Source organism: Epinephelus lanceolatus, chromosome 10 (assembly GCF_041903045.1).
Source record: "Epinephelus lanceolatus isolate andai-2023 chromosome 10, ASM4190304v1, whole genome shotgun sequence".
Lineage (NCBI taxonomy): Eukaryota > Metazoa > Chordata > Actinopteri > Perciformes > Serranidae > Epinephelus > Epinephelus lanceolatus.
Genome location: NC_135743.1, coordinates 45,308,052 through 45,330,385, shown reverse-complemented (window position 1 = coordinate 45,330,385; position 22,334 = coordinate 45,308,052). Strand labels below are relative to the sequence as shown.

At 41.1% G+C, this 22,334-nt stretch overlaps 1 protein-coding gene across 1 annotated transcript in view; it reads right to left on the bottom strand.

Moving 5' to 3' along the window:
* sacm1lb (SAC1 like phosphatidylinositide phosphatase b) overlaps positions 1-21,835 on the bottom strand; it is a 69,773-nt gene extending 47,938 nt beyond the window's left edge. Inside the window, exons 1-4 of the mRNA XM_033638335.2 lie at positions 21,723-21,835; positions 21,103-21,200; positions 11,071-11,145; positions 10,797-10,924 (exon numbers count right to left, since the gene is read on the bottom strand). Of these exons, the coding sequence (XP_033494226.2) occupies positions 10,797-10,924; positions 11,071-11,145; positions 21,103-21,200; positions 21,723-21,751 (330 nt within the window). The 5' untranslated portion in view covers positions 21,752-21,835. The remainder of the gene's footprint in view (positions 1-10,796; positions 10,925-11,070; positions 11,146-21,102; positions 21,201-21,722) is intronic.
* Between the last annotated feature and the right edge of the window lie 499 nt (positions 21,836-22,334).

Sequence of the window (22,334 nt, the reverse complement as noted above, 5' to 3'; positions counted from 1 at the left end):
TACTGTTACGAGTCCCAGTGATGTTACACTCTATATCAGCACTCATGGAATGCTTCTCGTCCAATCAAATTACTCAATCGGAACTAACTGTTGTATAATTAACTTTATGTCTTAGCCAAACAGAACACTTAAAATCAACAATATTTTACCACATTTTGTAATTTGTAGACTACTTACGTAGCCAAACATACCCCATACGTCACATCAAAGTTTAGTGTGTGGCATATCCGATGTACATGAGTTATTACCTCATTGTTTTGTAGGGATGCACCGAAATGAAAATTTGTGGCAGAAGCCGAAGCCGAATAAAATTAAACGCTTGGCTGAATACCGAATACCATTGTTTAGTTTTTCATTAGTTTTTGCAGATCAACGCCCTCCAGATTAGTGTTGTCACGGTACCAAAACTGGAACCCATGGTACAATACCAGTGAAAATATCATGGTTCTGAGTAGTATCACGATACCACAACGAAAATGAGGCAGATGTGCCTTTTGTCATTTATAAAAAGATAAATCACTTCTCTATAATACATCAATGATATTTCAATGGAATAAATTACTTATTGACTTATTCATACTTCAAAAACAGCATCAATAAGTGATTAACATAGCGGGGATCAAAATAAAATAAATAAATAAAATAAAAATCAACCAGCCACCATCCTCCTCTAAGTGTTCTCTAAGTAAAGAACAGTCCCTTCATAAGTAAAGAACAGTCCCTAAAGTGCGGTGAGGTTTGTGGACCGTTACCTGCCACAAAGAGAGAAATGTGAATGGCTCGTTTCTCCTCTGACACGTCACATACCTGTGTGCCGCCACGGCTCAGCTGTCCAGGTACTTTTGGGGAGTCATGACGCCAAGAAGAGGACATTATTGGAGCCGGACTTCTCTGTCGCCGGTAAGCCTATGGCCACTCCTGTCTGTGTCTGTGACCCCTGTTCAACCCACAACCGGCGGGATTCGCCTTTCGTTTCTGCTGCTGGTTGAAATCTGTACTCGCACAGCGTGCTGAATGATTTATTTTGCTCAAACAAAACTATTTTTAGTCGCAAATGCGAGTGCAGTGACGGACGGAGTAAAATATCACCACACTGCCGACATTTTACTCCGTCCATCACTGCACGCTGTTTGATTGCGTTATCAAAACACGCCGCTATTATCCAGCCTTGCTTTTCACTTATTCCACCGAATGCCGAATGTGTGGTTTTTTTGCAATATTCGGTGCATCCCTATTGTTTTGAGTTAGTATCCCTCAATGATATTATCCATCGTGACTGAGAGATGAAGAGTATGGATTGTCGAAGGCTCTAACTGTACTCATTCACCTCATTATTGTGACTTAGTATCTCATTATTTTGACTTGGTATCTCATTATTTTGAGATATTATCTCATTATTTTTGACTTAGTATCATTATTTTTGAGACAGTATCTCATTATTTTGAGATAGTATCTCATTATTTTGACTTAGTGTCTCATTATTTTGAGATAGTATCTCATTATTTTGACTTAGTATCTCATTATTTTGAGATAGTATCTCATTATTTTGACTTAGTATCTCATTATTTTTAGTTATTAGATCTTATTTTTTTCCATCAAGTGACGGAAATGGGCTTCCATAGATATCAGAGCCAATCCGCGCATCACTATGGCTTAATAATCAACTCAGTCAATAAAAACAACCCGTCCTGTGTTAGTGTATGTCGCTGACAGAAAGAAAGAAAGAAAAGAAAAAGAAAAGCAGCGTACACCTCACATATTTATTTATCACAATTGCGCACACATTTGGCTGGCATGCAGAAGCACAATCTGTGTGTCTGTGTGGCCGGTAGAGAGGCTGTGTAGCGCGGTGTGTTTTTTCGCTGATTCGGTTCTGCATGTTCTCTGCTGGTACACTGGAGACGGGGTTCAAGCAGGTTGTCTCACTCGGGATAGATGCTTTTTTGCGATTTATTCGCGTTTAGAGGGAATTATTTTTACCGGCAATTACCGGATAACGGAAACGTGGGTACAGTTATCTATATAAAATACACAGACTAACTAACTAACTAACTGACTGACTAACATAAACAATTGAAAATTGAAAAAGATTAGCTGGCACCGTTAGCTCTGGTAAGGGAAAGCAGCTGACCGGAAGTCACGCATGAAAACATGGAAGTTGATCACTATTTACTTCCATGTTTGAAAATAAGGTGAATAGTAGACAATAAGCTGACATTTGAGAGTAACTCTGATATGATTTACAAAAAAAAAAGGCCAGCAGTGTCTCTTTTGACTTCGTAAACTTTCTAAATTCCAGGTTGACTCATCCCTGATAACCATATTTTATCGTTCTTTTACCTTTTCTTTTATTTGCTGGTTTCAATTCCTTAATGTAAGCAGAAAGATTTATTAACAAGGTGGTTAATGTCTGCAGTAAAATAACTGGCACTGTTCAAGAGACTCTACAGGATCTTTACAACAAACAACTGTATTAGAAAGCAGAATCTGCTCGGACGACTTCCTGTTCCGGCAGCATGGAGTGAGCGCGTCTCCGTCGCTCCCTCTTCAAAAAGACATTTAATTTGACTGATTTAAGTCATTATCACAATATAATGTCATAACTGGACTCCCTAAAAAAGACATTGTATCCTATTTGAAGTGCAGAATGTCGGTGAAAGATCGGAATTTACGAAGCAACTCTGTCATGAACTCATCAGCCATAGACCACACAGAGCTCACCTCGATTATAAGAGGTTATTCGAGAGGAGATTGGCATGGCGTTTGATATAAAACTGCGGCTGATAAAGGAATCAATTGACTCTCTACAACAAACAATGAAAGAAACATCCTCAAAGCTGCAAGAGGTGGAAGAAGCAGTTATAGACAATGACCGGCGGCTGACTGATGTGGAGAAGAAATGTGCCAATTTACACTCAGAAAACACCATACTGCGAGAGAAAATTCAACAAATTGAAGACCACAGCTGTAAATTTAATATCAGGATTACTGGGATTCCCAGCAAAGCTGAAGGGGGACAACCAACTGCTTTCGTGAACAACTTGTTGAGGAAAATGTTTGGGGCGGACAAACTCGGGGAGCAGCCATGTGTGAATATTGCGCACCGCACCTGACCCCAATCAACTGGCTCAAGATGCATGATTGCCCGGCTGTTTAGCCTGGAAACTAAAAGAAGTATTATTAGACTGGCTGGGGAAGCAGCTGGGAATTTGAAATTCCAGGCAAAGAAAATACACATCTACCCGGATTTCTCGGCTGACCTGTTGAAGAGGAGAGCAGCATTCAAAGATGTTAAAAATCAGCTGAGAAAAGCGGGAGTAAAGCACGGTATCCTGCATCCATGTAGGCTGATAATCACCCACCAAAAGACCACGGTGACATTCACGGATGCTAAAGACGCAATGACTTATTATGATCAGGTAATCAAACCATCCCTCCATGATGCACAAGCGTGACTTTTCTTTCTTCTTTTTTCTCTTTCATTTTTCTCCCTCTCCCCCGGGGCGCGGGGTGGAGAAGGGAGGCTGATCGCTTGCAGGATCTAATGGAGCAGCTTGGACTATATTGTTTAATTTTAATTCCTAAAGGATAATACTTAAAGGACACAGTCAAATATAATATTCAATATTAGTTATGTATTTGAAGGGGGAGGTGACTGCACTACATGCAGCGCCTCTACCCCATAGATTGTACAGTCTGTGATTCACGTGTAGAGGGGGACTTTAGCAGGGAGCGTCTAATGGTGGGAAGGACGGGGTCGGGTTTATGGTGTGTTTTTTGTTTTGTATGTTGTGCTCTTTTTTTGTGATGCATCTCAGATCTACAGTTATTATGTTGTTTGTTTGATATGCCAAATTATACTTTTTTAAGTTGGAATGTAAAAGGCTTGGGGAACTCTGCGAAAAAGAGGAAAATCTTGTCATATTTAAAGGAAAATAAAATAAACATAGCTTACTTACAAGAGACTCACCTCTTACCATCTGCTCATGATCAGCTTAAATCTAGGTGGTTTGTGAAAGTTTATCACTCCTCTTTGACATCCAGTTCCAGAGGGGTGGCTATTCTGATTAGTCAAAATACACCCTTTTCTCCAGAAGAAATTAAAACTGACCCTCATGGTCGATATATTTTTGTTAGAGGTTTTTTAGTTCAAGAAGAGGTCATATTGTTGAATTCATATAGTCCTAATCATGATGATCCTAAATTTATTAATGATTATCTTTCATTGCTTCATTATGATATTCCAGTATTCTGGGGAGGTGATTTTAATTGTGTACTGGATGGAAAACTGGATAGATCTTCCCAGAGTAAATATACATTACCTAATATGTCAACTGCCTTGAAAAATAGTACAAAAGATTTAGGAATTTATGAAGTATGGAGAACCCTTCACCCAGAGGAGAAAGTTTTCTCCTTTTATTCTCATGTGCATAAATCCTATTCAAGGACAGATTTTTTCTTTATCCCAATTAACTATTTGTCAAAAATTAAAAACTGCATTTACCATGCTAGGATTCTTTCAGATCACTCTGCATTGAGTTTTGAAATTTAATTTGGAAAATTATTGTTAAATCCCAAACCCTGGAGATTTAATATTATGTTGCTCTCAAAAGAGGATTTTACAATTTATATGAAGGCTCATTTAGAAACCTTTACTGAGGTGCACCAAAATAGCACCATATGCCCATTAATAATATGGGACACATTGAAGGCTTATATTAGAGGATATTTGATTGCCTTTTCTTTATCCCTAAAAAATAAAACAAGTGAGCTGAAACTCATTGAACAAGATATGATTAATGTGGAGAGGCAACATTGTTTAACTAATGATCCAATTTATTATTGCATTTAGATGATCTTAAATTGAAATATAATTCTATTAATACATACGCTAGGAATTGGCGCTGATAAAATCAAAATTATCTTATTTAGAACAAGGAGAGATGGCGGGCAAATTACTAGCTAGACAGATAAAAAAGGAATCAGAAGATAGAACAATTCTTAAAATTAGAAAACAAGATGGATGCATTACAATGGACCCTCTTCAAATTAATGATGCTTTCAAATCATATTACACGGAACTATATACTTCTACCTCACAATACGTGCCGGATGAGTGTAAATCATTTTTAGATAATATTTTGCTACCTACTTTAACACAAGTTGATAGACTAAGTTTAGAAAAAGATATATCTTCAGAAGAACTTGTGTCTGCTATGGCAACACTTCAAAATGGTAAAGCGCCGGGTTTAGATGGCCTGCCAATTGAGTTTTATAGACATTTTTCTAATTATTTATTGCCTCTCTTTATTGCTATGATTAATGCTTGTTTTAGGAAAGGTTGTCTTCTTCAGTCTTTATGTTTGGCATCTATAACCCTTCTCCAAAAGAAAGATAAAGATCCTCTCCAGTGCGCCTCTTATAGGCCAATTTCAGTTCTTAATGCAGATAATAAAATTATTGCTAAAGTTCTTGCACTAAGGCTTGAAAAAGTTTTACCTAGTTTTATTCATCTAGACCAAACTGGGTTTGTTCGTGGTCATACCTATACTGACAATTTACGTAGGTACTTTAATATTCTTTATCACACTAATGAATTAAATTCCCATAATGTTATTCTCTCTGTCGATGCTGAAAAAGCATTTGATAGAGTTGAATGGAAATATCTTATGTTTGTCCTTAGAAGGTTTAATTTTGGTCCTAAGTTTTGTCACTGGGTATCAACTCTTTATAGTTCTCCTATGGCTGTTGTAAAAACAAACACCAACTATTCTGAACCGTTTGTACTTTCTAGAGGCACTAGACAAGGTTGCCCGATGTCTCCAGCACTGTTCGCCACTGTTATTGAGCCGTTAGCTGCAATGATCAGATCTCATGATTATATTAAAGGTATTAAGATTGGGAAGGAGGAGCATCTCATATCTTTGTATGCTGACGATATCTTGTTGTATATTCATGACCCATTAAATTCAATACCATTTATTTTATCAGTATTTGGAAAATTTGGGAAGTTATCAGGTTTTAAAGTTAATTGGGACAAAACAGAGATAATGCCAATTTCCAATTTCGACCACACTTTATTGAAGAGTCATTTTAATTGGAATTGGTCTATTAAATGTATTAAGTATTTGGGTTTGTTTATTCCTAGAAAATTGGAGGACACCTTTAATTTGAATTACCTTCCATTAGTTAATAAAATAACAGAGGAATTAAAGAGAATGGGACATCTTCCTATTTCTCTTGTGGGTAGGGTTAACATAGTTAAAATGTCTGTTTTGCCCAAGTTTTTATATTTATTTCAAAATCTTCCAATTATTCCATCACAATCTTTCTTTAAAAAAGTACAGAGTTTAGTTTCCTCCTTCATATGAAACAATAAAACCCCACATGTTCAGATGTCAGTGACTGTGTTTACAAGGTCTTTAGTATCCCGGTTTTGAGGCTTATCCCGGCTTTGGGCATGTCCGGGATATGATGTTTACATGGAACACAGAGAAACCCGGTTATTCTGATCACTGCACCCTATCTGCGCAGGCGTGTGTTACGTCTTTTACGTCTTTTGTTTACAACAGATTGAGCGGGAAATGTGATATATTTATTAATTATATTTAATTATTAATTATTATTATTATAAATATTAATATTTTCCACCGCGACCTAACTTGTTCAACAGTGCGAGGTGGAAAACCAGCGTCACGTAGCTTGTCCGCAACAGACTTGAATAGGTCAGCATTTCTGTGTCTTCTGCCGTCTAAACACATAGTTATGTTAAGTTCTTTCATCATTTTCAGGCAAAATTCAGTCTTTTTGTCGCTCCAAAAATGGGAAGCTCTCGTTGCCGCCATGTTGCTTGTATATCTGGTGCGTCACTCTGGCACCTGCGCACACGGCGGGCAGCCGTCAGAGACCGGGATAAGACGTATACATGCTCCAGTATCCCGGCTTCTATCGGAGTACTCCAGGTGGCAAAACCGGGTTTCTTGAAACCGGGAAAAGGGCATAACCCGGTTTCTGAATTCGGGATATGGTGTTTACATGCACAAACACAAAAACGGGATACTTAAAAAACCCAATCAAAACCGGGATACTAAAGACCTTGTAAACACACTCAGTTTTACATTTACCATACGAATCTGGTGGCCTGAAGCTTCCCAATTTTTATTACTATTTTTTGTCATCTCAGCTTAATCAATTTAAACAATGGTTTTTAAATATTTCATGCTCATGGAAAAAATAGAATCTTTGGATATCCTTCCATACAGCTTGGAATTTACCTTATATTGAGCTCAAAGTAGTGGATAAATTACTAAGAATCCGGTTATATTAAATAGTCTAAGTATCTGGAAATTGTCTCATAAATTGTTAGGCTATAAGATCTCCCTTTCTCCCTTTTCCCCAATTTGGAAGAATCCAAGTATTACATGTTGCAAGGATGACACTTTTAAATTTTGGTATGATAAAAGGTATCCAGGAATTCTGTCATCTGTTTGAAAATGGGACATTTCTTTCATTTGTTCAGCTACAACAGAAATATGGATTACCTTCTTCCCATTTATTTTGATTTTTTCAGTTAAGACATGTGGTAAATACTGAGAATGGTTCTCTTCAAGAACCTATGCCATCAAAAATTGATGTCATATTAAACAGTAACGAGCAGAACAAGGAAAAAGTTATTTCTAAGGTCTACAATATTTTTGTTGAGTGTTCTGTTATAAATACAGATAATTTAAGATGTAAGTGGGAACAAGATCTTCATATGGAAATACAGAGAGAGGATTGGACATACATTTGTAGGCAAGTTCATAAATGCTCTTACAATCTAAGGCATAAACTAGCCCTATTTAAGATGATACACAGGAATTATTATACGCCAGAGAAGTTACATAAAATGAACAGTGAGATGTCATTTTTCTGCTGGCACTGTAAGAAACAAAAAGGAACATTTTTTCATATGTTTTGGTCATGTGATGCACTTTCCTTTTTTTGGAATTCTGTGACAAAGTTGATATCTCAATGTCTACATGTATCTGTCTCTCTGTCACCTCGTTTATGCCTTTTGGGAACTAGTATGTCTGATAAGTGGAACAAATATAAAAGCAGATATATAGATCTTGCTATGTTGGCAGCCAGGAAATGTATAACTTTAAATTGGAAAGAATCCAAACCCCCAGCAATAGTCCACTGATGGAATGAACTCTCAAGCTACCTTACACTTGACAATATATATATTACAAGAGTAAAGGCAGATCCTCAGACTTTTTAAAAATATATATCTCATATAGAATTTGATTTTAAGAATTTATTAGGCCAATGTAAGGCATAGTGACAATGATAAGACCTGAATGCAATAGTTTGTGTTGTTCTGTTGTCTTGTTTGTTGTAAGTGGGGTCTTCCCACCTTTTATGTCTGTTTGTTTGGTCAGGTTTTTTGGTTTTGTTGTTTTGTTTCTGTTTGTTATGAGGGTATATGTTTGGATATCATTTTGGTTCTCTAACTGTTTATAAGGGTACCAGCCCCTACTTAGGATAGGAAAATCGGGACATTAAGTGTTTCCCTTTTCTACTTGTTTATAAATTCCCTACTAGGGCTGGGCGGTATGACCTAAAATTTATATCACGGTATAAATCGAATCCCTTCACGGTAACGGTATATATCGCGGTATAATTTCAAGTGTAAAAGTTATAATATAAGTGTTTCTGAATGGGTTTTGTAGTCCCTTAGCAAAGCTAAATTGATAAAAAAAAACAACAACAACAAAAGCAAAGATATAATGTATTTTTTAGAGCATTTATTGTGCAGAATGCAGAACTCAAAATTAAAACCCAGTACTCTATGGTGCAAAATGTCCCCTGGGATCTATATCAAAAGGTAATTTCCTTCTTTTAGCAAAATCCTAAATGACTGAGTTGTGTTTTTTCCACCTGGACCTTTATGCTCTGCCATTTCTCCTCTAATCATCACGCTGTAACCTGACAGGCTGCTATGATACCACAACTATCACACATTCACATATGGAGTTTTTTGTGGAGCCCCTAGCGTCACATAGGTTTACATTACCAAAGGTTTATGACAAACTCTCTTGCCGAAAACCAACTCCCGTGTGCGCACGGCGAGAGAGGAGAGGGAGAGACGCTGTGCTGCTGCCAGAGGAGACACTGAATGAGTTCCCTCTGAGCGGTAAGTCGCTAAAAAAGTCTGAGAAGTCCGGGGCTGTTCATAAGACATTAACTCACTCACTCACAAGTTCTCCAGCAACACATGTTGCACGTGCTACGCTAAATCACGGACGTGAACCAGCTCCTCTTGCTCCGCTGTCTCTGTGCTCGCAGCCATTTTCACACTGAGGCAGGTGCGATGATGTCATCGACAACAGGACGGTAGAGCGCAAATCTCTACCGTGGGCCAAATTTATATCATTTCTACCGTCTACCGCATATACCGTGCAGCCCTATTCCCTACATCATGAAGTATGGTAGGAAGACTACCTAATTATTTCAGTTTCATTGATATGGGAGGCCTACTTAGTGTTTTCAATTAGTGTAATGGGTAGAATTTTGGTTGGATTACTTGCCATGATGATGGCACCTATGAAATATGTCTTGGTGTGTATGGACTCTGAGAGACTTGACTTTTTATAGTACCCTCTACATTGCCAAGTTTTTGTTTTTGGTTTTTTTTTTTTCCCCTTTCTGTGAGGGAAACTGAGATGTGGGGGTTAGTGTTCTGTGTATGTATATCCCTCATGCTGTGATCAAAATATAATTTTAAAAAAAAAGAAAAGAAAAGAAAGCAGAATCTATCTTGTTTGATTGTTCTCATCCTTTACATCAACAGTTTCAATTTCTTCCATCTGGTTCACTGCTCAGACTTCCACTTGCTAAAACTAACAGATATAAAGATTCCTTTCTACCTTCTGTGATCGCTCTACTAAACTCCAGGAGGAAAAGGTAGTTTTATCTGTAGTGTTTTAATTCTTTCTTAACTTATTGGTGTTTTTTGGTTTTAAATCCAGTGGCTTTTATTTGTATTTTTATTTATTTGTATTTTATTTTTACTGATTGAGTATTTTTTATTATGTATGCTATTGGTTGATATGTACTTTTAGGTTTTGCTCCCATTGCTGCACAGCCAATTGCCCCATTGGGGACAAATAAAGGGATCGATTGATAAAACCACTGGCTCTGAGGGCCATTCGCGTTTTCACATCGGCTTCTACATTTAGCAGCTCCTCCATGATGAGAAGCGTTGGAAAAACACACATTTTTAAATGTGAAATTGATTTATTCAGTGTTTTTACCAGTTTAAATAACTGTGTCTAATTGTTTTGGAGAGGAAGAGACCTCTGCAGATAATTTGTTTCCCAGTAAAAACGTCCTGAACATTAAGGCACTCTAACCAGGAGAAGTTTCATCTGGTTGCAATCTGAAATCCTCACTGCTAGATGCCACTAAATCCACCTAAATATTACACACTGGACCTTTAAAACTGTGAAAATGGGAGTAAAAAAAACAAAAGTGTTGCATTTAAATTTTTGTTCAGTGTATGTTTCTTTTTAATTATTATTATTTTTGCAAAATTTTAAATGCAAATGAGATAACAGAACAGATATTTTTAGCTTTGGGTAGGCCTACGCATCAATTATATACTGTATAGATACATATATACATACATATATGTGTATATAATACAACTACAGATGGATAGATCGATAGATGAGATAGAGACTGCCCCAGCGGAAGTGCGTATCTATCCAACTCTCCCTGTCACAAGTACAGTCAAGAGCCTCAGATCCTACCTGAGTGTCTGTCAGGTGTAGTATTGTCTTCTTATAGGAGAGGATATCAAAGTCCAGAGCCTTCCACACAGCATGGCCCAGCAAATCGCCCACCTTCTTCTTCTTTGTGATAACAATCAGGTACATGCCTAACAAAAACAGGTGGTTGGAAATGAAAATGCATAGCAGAGCTCAACACACTACTGGAATCTCCCACTTCTCTAACAGCTGGTCCTTTCTATATTTTACAGGTCTGGATGCAACATAATCTTCCTGCATTTCGTACTGAACCTACCTGCCACCAAACGTATAGTCCCCATGAGTCCACATATCGGCTTGGTCTCAGCAGATGCAGGGATGTCCCTTTTCCCTGGGGACCAGAGACAATGGTTAGTGACAGTGTGTTCAGAGGACAGCTGTAGAATGATGTGAACTAGGGCTGCAACTAATGATCATTTTTATCATTGATGATTCTCTTAATGATTATATTGGTTGATTATTATCTACTCTCTTGACAAAAAGTGATGCCTTACAGCTGACTTTTCAATGTGAACTACAAATAATATGAGACAGAGAAAAAATAGCAAAGTCCTCATAATTGTACCAATAGAACAAGTACATGTTTGGCATTTTTACCTTATAAAGGACTAACACGAAACTGCTGGGCCTCCATTAAACTCCTGATTTTGACATTTTGTCTAAGTTGCCTAATTGGTAATCCAGCTTTTTTGTTCTTGAGCTGCCTGCTGCTACAGTCTCTTTTCCAAGATAATCCATCCACCTGACAGGTGTTTTATCTCAAGATGCTGATTAAGCCTTTGGGCCCTAGGACTTTTTTGGGGTATTTTTACTGCCTTTACTTTTAAGCTCATATCACAGTCATTATAAAGGCTACATACACATGCTATATCTTGTTTTTTTCAGAAAAATTCAGGAAAATCTGGGCTATCTAGATTTGCCATCATTACATGTCCTTATATGTGCCTGTATTTTATATTAACTTTTATATCAATGCAAAAAAAAAATCTGTGTTACTAAATTCTTACATTTTTACATGTATCTCACCATAGCAAGTTGGAAGTAGACATACTCTGCCATATATGAAGAGGGGAGCCTCTCTGGAATCTGGCAATATAAGAACTATGATGGTGGGACATTCTGTCTTTTTACAGTTGTCCAAAACTTGTGGTTTGTGCCAGGCGGACATAATTGTGCGTGGCTTCTCGCTATGACGAACGGTTGCGGAGAAAATCCATAGAGAAGAACAGGTGTGAATTTGGACGCACTTTGCATCGTTCGGGCCCATAGGGTTAAACAGCATCATTACTATACAGTTGTGTCTTGGGATGGTCACAATAAAAGGACACTTTAAAATGTGGAGTTTGATCACACAACACAATGACACAGATGTCTCAAGTTTTGAGGGAGCATGTCATTGGCATGCTGACTGCAAGAATGTGCACTAGAGCTGTTGGCCCTGAAATGAGCATTCGTTTCGCTACCAGAAGTTGTGTCCAATGTCATTTCTGTGAATTTGGCAGTACATCCAACCAACCTCACAACAGCTCATGTCAGTTATGATGACAAACTGCTGTCAGGCAAAGGCCCTGATAAGGATGATGAGAGCTTCCCTGAGACAGTTTCTGACGGTTTGTGCAGAAATTCTTTGGTTGCGCAAACCATTTATTGTATCAGCTGTCTGGGTGGCTGGTCTCAGACAATCTTGCAAGGAGGTCCTGGGCTAGAGTGGTTATACGTCTGTGGTTGAGGTCAGTTGGATATACTGCCATTCACGGAACTGTGACCACTGTGACCACTGTGACCATCCTAAGGCACAACTGTGTAGTAATAATGCTGTTTAATCAGCATCTTAATAAGTCACGCCTGTCAGGTGAATGGATTATCTTGGAAAGAAGAAGTGCTAACTAACATTGATTTTAACCAATCTGAGACCAGAATTTGGGATATATTTATTGTGTGTACATAAAAGTCTTAGATTTTTTTACTCAAAACCTGTAAAAAATGGGAGCAAAAACAAAAGTGCTGCATTTTATTTTTGTTCAATGTATGTACAGTGCTGCTTGAAAGTTTGCGAACCCCTTGACTAGTTTACATTTTGCTGTTGTTTTACTATGATTTTCTTATCTTATCATCACTGGTTTTTATATATGAAATTCAGGTTTATGTGCATCAATTCCATGTACTTGTTTTGAGCAAACCATGTGAGTAGCCAGCAGACTACGTGGAACATGGAATCGGCGTATGTGCAAAAATAAGTGAACCACAGCTGCATTGGTAAAGTCAAGTAGGTAATAGACTCAGAAGAAAAGGATAACAGGAGCGCTGCTGGTGTCCCTCAAACCACCGGTGCTCATGGAAGGGTTAAAAAATCCTAAAGAATCGAAGTCCAGGCACTCAGGTTGGTTTGGAAAAATTTAAAAGCCTTTATTTAATGGGCAAGAGTCATTACAAACATCAACGCGTGTCGGCTTCCTCAGGGTGTATGAAGACAAGAGAGCAAACAAAGCAATTATAGTTGCAATCACTTCAGCTGTGAATCATTCAGTCTGTGCCATTTTCTTTAGGCCTCTAGGAGGCCTCAGTCAAGAATTAGTACAAGAAGACTGTAAGATTGTAACTTATTGAGCCCCTCTCACAGACTGTCAAATCTTAACTAAATAAGAATAATGTAAACAGAATAGAATCCACAATAGAAACCATACGAAAAATAATACAAGTATATACATAAAGATAAAGAAATAAGCAAAACCTCCAATGCAGATGCGCAAATGATGACATCTGCATAGTATCTTAAATAAAGTGAAGCTGTCTTGTCAGGACCATTACACATTGTCATTTACAAAACAAAACAAAACAAAACAAAAACATTTACAAAAAGGATAAGAGGTCAAAATCCTCATTGAGGCCAGGAAAGCTGGTGGCCTTAAGGGCATGGATCCAATATGCCTCTCTTTGCTTGAGGCATTTGACTTTATCCCTACCCTTGGCACCCAAGCTAATGACCTCAATACCTGACACTCTTAGGGATTTGAATGTTGTGCTTCCATGTAATGTTTGGCCATATGATAATTCAAATTTCCAGTCCGAATGGCGTACCTGTGTTCAGCCACTCTGTCCCTCAGTCTTCTTTTAGTAAGGCCCACATAGAAACAGCCACAAATACACTCAAGTCGGTACACGCCATGGGTAGTGTTACAATTAATAAAACTTGAGATAGAATAGATTTTATTACTAAACACATCCCTAAAAGTGTCCGTTTTCACCATGTCTTCACAGTATTTACAGTTCCCACAGCAAAAATTGCCCTTGGGGCGACATAGCCAGGTGTCTGGTTTGTTAGCAGGAAGATAACTCCTTACTAGTTTATCCTTGATTGCAAGGGCCCGTCTAAAGCTGATACCTGGCAGTTCAGGGAATATCTCCTGTAAAGATGAGTCACTCTCAATGATATCCCAATTTTTCTTTATAATGTGCTTGATCTGGACAGCTTCTTTACTGTAGCGTGTGACAAAGTAGGGTTTCTGAACTTGCTCTTGTTTAGGTGTAAGGCCCGAACATACTCGGGCGTACTATTAGCAGAGCGGACTTCGTGAGGAATGTCCGCAGGCATTCGGGCTTTCATAGTCGAGCGCACTTCCGCGTTGTAGTTTCCTGTAAAAATGTCCGTGAAAAATCCCCGCGATGTGAAAAATACATGCCGAGCAGTCACTGGTGCGCGGAGCAGAGTCCACGCGGTCGTAAAATCTGAGCTTTGCGCGCACAGGGCTTGCGGACGTCCGCTTTGAGTCCACACGGACCTTCGCGGAGTCCGTTCCGCGTACGTTCCACCCGAGTATGTTCGGGTCTTTAGGGCAGCTTTCACCCTCCATGGCTCATTAACAATATCCCTTATGGACAAACCCAAAGACTAAGACGTACAGTACAGGCCAAAAGTTTGGACACACCTTCTCATTCAATGCGTTTTCTTTATTTTCATGACTATTTACATTGTAGATTCTCACTGAAGGCATCAAAACTATGAATGAACACATGTGGAGTTATGTACTTAACAAAAAAAGGTGAAATAACTGAAAACATGTTTTATATTCTAGTTTCTTCAAAATAGCCACCCTTTGCTCTGATTACTGCTTTGCACACTCTTGGCATTCTCTCCATGAGCTTCAAGAGGTAGTCACCTGAAATGGTTTTCCAACAGTCTTGAAGGAGTTCCCAAAGGTGTTTAGCACTTGTTGGCCCCTTTGCCTTCACTCTGCGGTCCAGCTCACCCCAAACCATCTGGATTGGGTTCAGGTCCGGTGACTGTGGAGGCCAGGTCATCTGCCACAGCACTCCATCACTCTCCTTCTTGGTCAAATAGCCCTTACACAGCCTGGAGGTGTGTTTGGGGTCATTGTCCTGTTGAAAAATAAATGATCGTCCAACTAAACGCAAACCGGATGGGATGGCGTGTCGCTGCAGGATGCTGTGGTAGCCATGCTGGTTCAGTGTGCCTTCAATTTTGAATAAATCCCCAACAGTGTCACCAGCAAAACACCCCCACACCATCACACCTCCTCCTCCATGCTTCACAGTGGGAACCAGGCATGTGGAATCCATCCGTTCACCTTTTCTGCGTCTCACAAAGACACGGCGGTTGGAACCAAAGATCTCAAATTTGGACTCATCAGACCAAAGCACAGATTTCCACTGGTCTAATGTCCATTCCTTGTGTTTCTTGGCCCAAACAAATCTCTTCTGCTTGTTGCCTCTCCTTAGCAGTGGTTTCCTAGCAGCTATTTGACCATGAAGGCCTGATTGGCGCAGTCTCCTCTTAACAGTTGTTCTAGAGATGGGTCTGCTGCTAGAACTCTGTGTGGCATTCATCTGGTCTCTGATCTGAGCTGCTGTTAACTTGCCATTTCTGAGGCTGGTGACTCGGATGAACTTATCCTCAGAAGCAGAGGTGACTCTTGGTCTTCCTTTCCTGGGTCGGTCCTCATGTGTGCCAGTTTCGTTGTAGCGCTTGATGGTTTTTGCGACTCCACTTGGGGACACATTTAAAGTTTTTGCAATTTTCCGGACTGACTGACCTTCATTTCTTAAAGTAATGATGGCCACTGGTTTTTCTTTAGTTAGCTGATTGGTTCTTGCCATAATATGAATTTTAACAGTTGTCCAATAGGGCTGTCGGCTGTGTATTAACCTGACTTCTGCACAACACAACTGATGGTCCCAACCCCGTTGATAAAGCAAGAAATTCCACTAATTAACCCTGATAAGGCACACCTGTGAAGTGGAAACCATTTCAGGTGACTACCTCTTGAAGCTCATCGAGAGAATGCCAAGAGTGTGCAAAGCAGTAATCAGAGCAAAGGGTGGCTATTTTGAAGAAACTAGAATATAAAACATGTTTTCAGTTATTTCACCTTTTTTTGTTAAGTACATAACTCCACATGTGTTCATTCATAGTTTTGATGCCTTCAGTGAGAATCTACAATGTAAATAGTCATGAAAATAAAGAAAACGCATTGAATGAGAAGGTGTGTCCAAACTTTTGGCCTGTACTGTATATGTGATTCTGATCAGGATTTTCTAAATCAATCCATGGACATGCAGCAGCATTTTAGACAGAGAGGGTATAAATCTCAGCTTCTTACTCAGGCTGACAATAAGGCTCTGTCACTGGAGAGGAGCAAATTGCTCAGCCCTAAACCTAAACAAGAGCAAGTTCAGAAATCCTACTTTGTCACACGCTACAGTAAAGAAGCTGTCCAGATCAAGCACATTATAAAGAAAAATTGGGATATCATTGAGAGTGACCCATCTTTACAGGAGATATTCCCTGAATTGCCAGGTATCAGCTTTAGAAGGGCCCCTACAATCAAGGATAAACTAGTAAGGAGTTATCTTCCTGCTAACAAACCAGACAGACCAGGCTTTGTCGACCCAAGGGCAGTTTTCGCTGTGGGAACTGTAAATACTGTGAAAACATGGTGAAAACAGACACTTTTAGGGATATGTTTAATAATAAAATCTATTCTATCTCAAGTTTTATTAATTGTAACACTACCCATGTTGTGTACCGACTTGAGTGTATTTGTGGCTGTTTCTATGTGGGCCTTACTAAAAGAAGACTGAGGGACAGAGTGGCTGAACACAGGTACGCCATTCGGACTGGAAATTTGAATTATCCTATGGCCAAACATTACATGGAAGCACAACATTCAAATGACTCATCCCTAAGAGTGTCAGGTATTGAGGTCATTAGCTTGGGTGCCAGGGGTAGAGATAAAGTCAAACGCCTCAAGCAAAGAGAGGCATATTGGATCCATGCCCTTAAGACCACCAGCTTTCCTGGCCTCAATGAGGATTTTGACCTCTTATCCTTTTTGTAAATGTTTTTTTTTTTTTGTTTGTTTTTTGTTTTGTAAATGACAATGTGTAATGGTCCTGACAAGACAGCTTCACTTTATTTAAGATACTATGCAGATGTCATCATTTGCGCATCTGCATTGGAGGTTTTGCTTATTTCTTTATCTTTATGTATATACTTGTATTATTTTTTGTATGGTTTCTATTGTGGATTCTATTCTGTTTACATTATTCTTATTTAGTTAAGATTTGACAGTCTGTGAGAGGGGCTCAATAAGTTTGTTGTCTGATGCCCCCAGAAGTTACAATCTTACAGTCTTCTTGTACTAATTCTTGACTGAGGCCTCCTAGAGGCCTAAAGAAAATGGCACAGACTGAATGATTCACAGCTGAAGTGATTGCAACTATAATTGCTTTGTTTACTCTCTGGTCTTCATACACCCTGAGGAAGGCGCAAGCTGACACACGTTGGTGTTTTTAATGACTCTTGCCCATTAAATAAAGGCTTTTAAATTTTTCCAAACCAACCTGAGTGCCTGGACTTTGATTCTTTAGGTAACAGACTCAGGTGAAACACATGTGGGTGCTCAAGTAATCAATTAAGCAGACCAATCAAATGAGACATCCTTAGGAAAGGTTTTGAGCAGCCCTGATTAAAAGAGAGAGGAAACAAACTAAACCACTGTCATGACAAGGCGTAAAAGCACACAGATCAACAATGCCAAGAGGAAAGGAGATATCCAAGGACATCAGGAAGAAGGTGGTGACAACCCATCAATCTGGGGAAAGCTACAAGACCATCTCCAAAAGATTCAAGCTCCATCCATCCACTGTAAGACAAGTCATTTACAAATGGAGGGCACTCAGCATGACCGCAACTCTGCCCAGACGGCCATCAAAACTCCAACTCAACATCACCTCCAGAGAGTTGCAGACCTCTTTGGCAGCATCTGGGATAAATATACATGCATCTACATTCAGGCAAAAATAAAGAGACATGGCATTCATAGGAGAGTTGCAGGAAGGAAACCTCTGCTCTCAAGAAAGAATAAGGTTGCCTATTTAAACTTTGCCAGAGAGCACTTGGACAAACCAGAGCCTTTCTGGAAGTCCATTCTCTGGACAGATGAGTCCAAAATTGAATTATTCGGCCATAATCACAGGCACCATGTTTGGAGAAAAGTCGTAACTGCATATCAAGAAAAGAACCTCCTCCCAATAGTGAAGCATGGTGGTGGAAATGTGATTGTCTGGGCCTGCTGTTCTGCCTCCGGACCTGGAAGACTCCATATTATTCAGGGAACCATGAAACCTAGGCCTATCAACAAATTCTTGACCAGAATCTCCTGCCATCAGTCAGGGAGTTGAAGCTGGGACAGAAATGGATTATGCAACAAGACAACGACCCAAAGCATTCCAGCAAAACTACCAAGGAATGGCTTAAGAGAAAGAAGGTTTGCACTCTGGATTGGCCCAGTCAAAGTCCGGAGCTCAATCCCATATAAATGCTGTGGTAAGATCTGAAGCGGACGGTACATGCCAGATGTCCCCCCAACCTCCGACCTTCTCAGCTGGCTGACTTCTGAAAGGAGGAGTGGACAAAAATCCCCAAAAGCAGATGTGAGACACTGGTTCATTTTTCCAGAAGACGTTTGGTGAAAGTAATGGCTGCAAAAGGAGGTGCCACAAGCAGCCTGTGAGCATATACCACCTGTACATATAAATATTACAAGTCAAGAAAAACTATTGTGTAATATGTAACGTGTTTCTGTTAATGATGTAACCTCTAATCCCTCTATCTCTCTCACCACAATATACCACAGCGGTCCATCAGAATTCAAGGCTTTAAGCATGAGTTAGGGGCACCCTCTCTCCCTTGAATCCGGGCCTGTTCCCTGGCTCTGTGGGGGATCGCGGGTTCAGGCGGTTTCCCCTGGGGGGCGGGTGCGTCTGGACTGCTCGCCCTGTGTGCCTGGGGGTGGTGGGGTCTCCTTGTGTTCCCTGGGCCTGGGGCGGCGTGGCCGGTCCCCCCTGGGGGGCTGTTTCCGCCCCTGGTGGTGCGGGGTGAGTGGGCTCTCCCCCCCCTCCTTCGCTCCTCTCCCGCCCTTCCCCCTCCCTCCTCCCTCCCCTCTCCCCGTCCCTCCCTGCTCCTCTCTCCCCGACTCAGGCGGGCCTGGGGCCCTCCCCGGGCTGGGGGCCTGGTGTGGGGGCTGGGTGCTGCCCGCGGGGGGGTGTTCTGGTGCCGCGCAGGGTGGGCCTGCCCGTTGGTGTGCGGCCAGCGGTGGGGGGCATGTCGGATGGGCCGGGGGTCCAGCTTTGGGTCTGGGGCGGTCTTGGGGGGTGCTGGCGGGGGTGCGGGTTGTCCTGTGCTCCTGCATGCCGGGGTCCGGGGGGCTGGGTGGGGCTCGGCGTCCGTGCATCCTGGTGGCGTGCCTCGTCCTTCTGCTGGGGGTCGGTTTGCTGCGGGCGGTGCGACCCAGGTCGGGACCGTTGCATGGGCCTGGCGCTGCGGTTGCTTGGGGGGCGGGGTTTGGTTGGGGCCCGTTGGGTTTCCTTGGGGCCTGCCTGGCCTGCTGTCCATGGGCTTTGGGGGCCTCGCTGCACCGGGGTCTGGCTGGCACCACCTTCTAGCCCCTCTCATCCAACCCTCCAGCCCTCGGGCCGGGCCTACACTGGCCTGGCCTCCTAAACGACATTTAGTTCACTTAGCCAGGGACCCCATTTACATCATGGTGGTGTCGCTAGGTTCCCAGTGTGGGGAGGGGTCCTGTGGCCCTGTGGCGGGTGGGCTGGATGGCTGCCGGAGTTCTGCCTCTTGACCAGCTATGGCTTTTGGGCCCTCTGCTACGGGGTCCCGATGGGGGATTGGCTGCTCGTGGTGGGCCGCTCTCTCCTGTGTGTTGGTCAGGGTCCGTCCCGCGTTGGGTGGTGGGTGGGCGGGCCTTCCTGCCCCGTCCTTCTGGGGTGCATCTCTGGCTCTCTGGGGGTGCTGGCCATTGCGGCCCCGGGTCCCTGGGCCTGCGTGGTGTCCTGCGGCCTCTGCGGCTCCCTGGGCGTGGGGTCTGGGCACTCCTGCGGCCTTGGGGTGCCTTGCCAGCCACCTTCCCCCACTGAGCTGGGACATTGACCCTGGACCCTGGTGATGGTTCTCATAAACACATTGGGAGGGTTCAAATACACGCATGCATGTTCAATACTTCAGCTCCGTGACGCATCGCAAAGAACCGATGGGATCACTCAAAAGGGGCTCAGTTGCCTCTCAAACCTACCACACTGCTCTGGCAACTCTTCTCCACAATCGGGCTTTCCTCCACCACCAGGACTCTCACATTTCTGGTGTTCAGTATAGACTTCTCTTTTGTTTTTTTTTTTGTTGTGTTTTTTTTTTCCTTTCTCTTTTCTTTATTATACATTTATTTGTTTATTTTTGGTTATCTGTATGGAGCGCAACAACCTCAAGGCCACAATACATCAGCTACACTGCCTGTTTCTCCTCTGTTTTTTTTGTTTGTTTGTTTTTTTTCTTCTCCTTCTTCTCCGCATGCACTGTCACTATATAACTCAGGACTTAAGCACCTGTCCCTCAATCCCCCCTGCTTGTCCCTTACTTTCCCCTTGACACACTATGGTGTATCACGGCCCTCTCTGGCTCATACTAGGAAGTTTTTCCAATAAAGGCTGATAGGCTAGTCTCCAGGGAGGGTGGGTGACGGTCACAATCACGCACAGTATGGGTATAAAATACTTGACTGCAAGACTAACAGTGCATCAATCTTCATAAAAAGCTTACACCCTTTTGTGGCGCTAAGCTACGAAGACTAATGCAGACAGGTATAAAAAAAAAAGAGGTGCCACAAGCTACTAACTAAAAGAGTTTTTTTTAATGTTTGTAGGGTTCGCAGACTTTCAAGCAGCACTGTGTGTGCTGGAGTTCAATCAGCTAACATTAGCTTACCTGTGAGAGTGATCTCTGTCGACACCCTGTCAATAGCCAGAACATCCGCGGATCCATCATCACAAGGCTCTATGAAAAACTTCTCCGGTGTGGTGCGCCTGGTTTGACACACACAAGAGCTGTTTCAAAACCCACAAGTACTAACATCGCACCAGCAGCAGGGCTTTGTGTAATAACGTCACTAATACAGAATAATGCCAACCACAAACAGCTGGAGGCAGATAACACATAGAGCTGACAGGAAATCCCTGTTAGCTACATGTGCTAATGTAAGCGACTCGAGGCAGCTGGTTGAGGTGTCGCATACAAGTGTACCATGACGCCATCCATTAAATCTTGTGCAAACCAGCTCCCATCTGGAGCACAGTGCTCCTGTTAAATGCAGTGATGTTCATAACTACAGGTGATCATTTGGAAAGAAACTTGGTGTGGATTCAAATGAACGTTAGCATTAGTTGCAATAACACCATGCCTGCGCTGACAGGCTAACTTTCTAAGCTGAGCTGGGTTAGCGTTAGCCGTGTCCACATAAAGTATCTGCGAACACTTTTTGCCTCTTCAGTCTGTATCAACATAAAGTTAAACTACGTGACACTATGATATTTATCTGCAGCACTTACAAGTTGAAACTCTCATAGGTGCTCGCCATCTTTCCTCCAGCTTGACCTCAGTGACGTGTCAACGACCGCTTTGGCTACTTCCGTCATCAGCTGTGAAGGAAAATAGCCGTTTCTCTTTTTTTTTTGTAAACTTTATTTACATTTCAATAATATACAAAAGCTCTCGATAGGAACATGTGCATTCTTTTTACAATACAAGTATATTCCCATTATAAATAAAATCAACAAGGCTGTAGACATAAAAAGATAATAAAATAAAACAAAAAAGGAAAAGAAAAACAAGGCACTTCATTCATATTATTAGACTTCAAAAAACCAAATATTTCGCTGCAATTTCACTCAATTTACAAATAGGCTTGTATACATTTAACAGCTTCAAGGAAGAAAAATATTTATTTAGTTCGTTTTTAAACCAAACTATTGAGGAGGGTTTATTTTTCCATTTGCATGAATGGATGTGATATTTGCCCAAAACTATAATAATATTGACCAGTTCTGAAAATTCTTTGGTAAGATTATCTTTATATAAAAGAATCTGATGTTCATCAATTGGTGTGATATTTCCTATTTTATTACCTAACCAGTCAAAAACATCCTGCCAAAAATGTGATG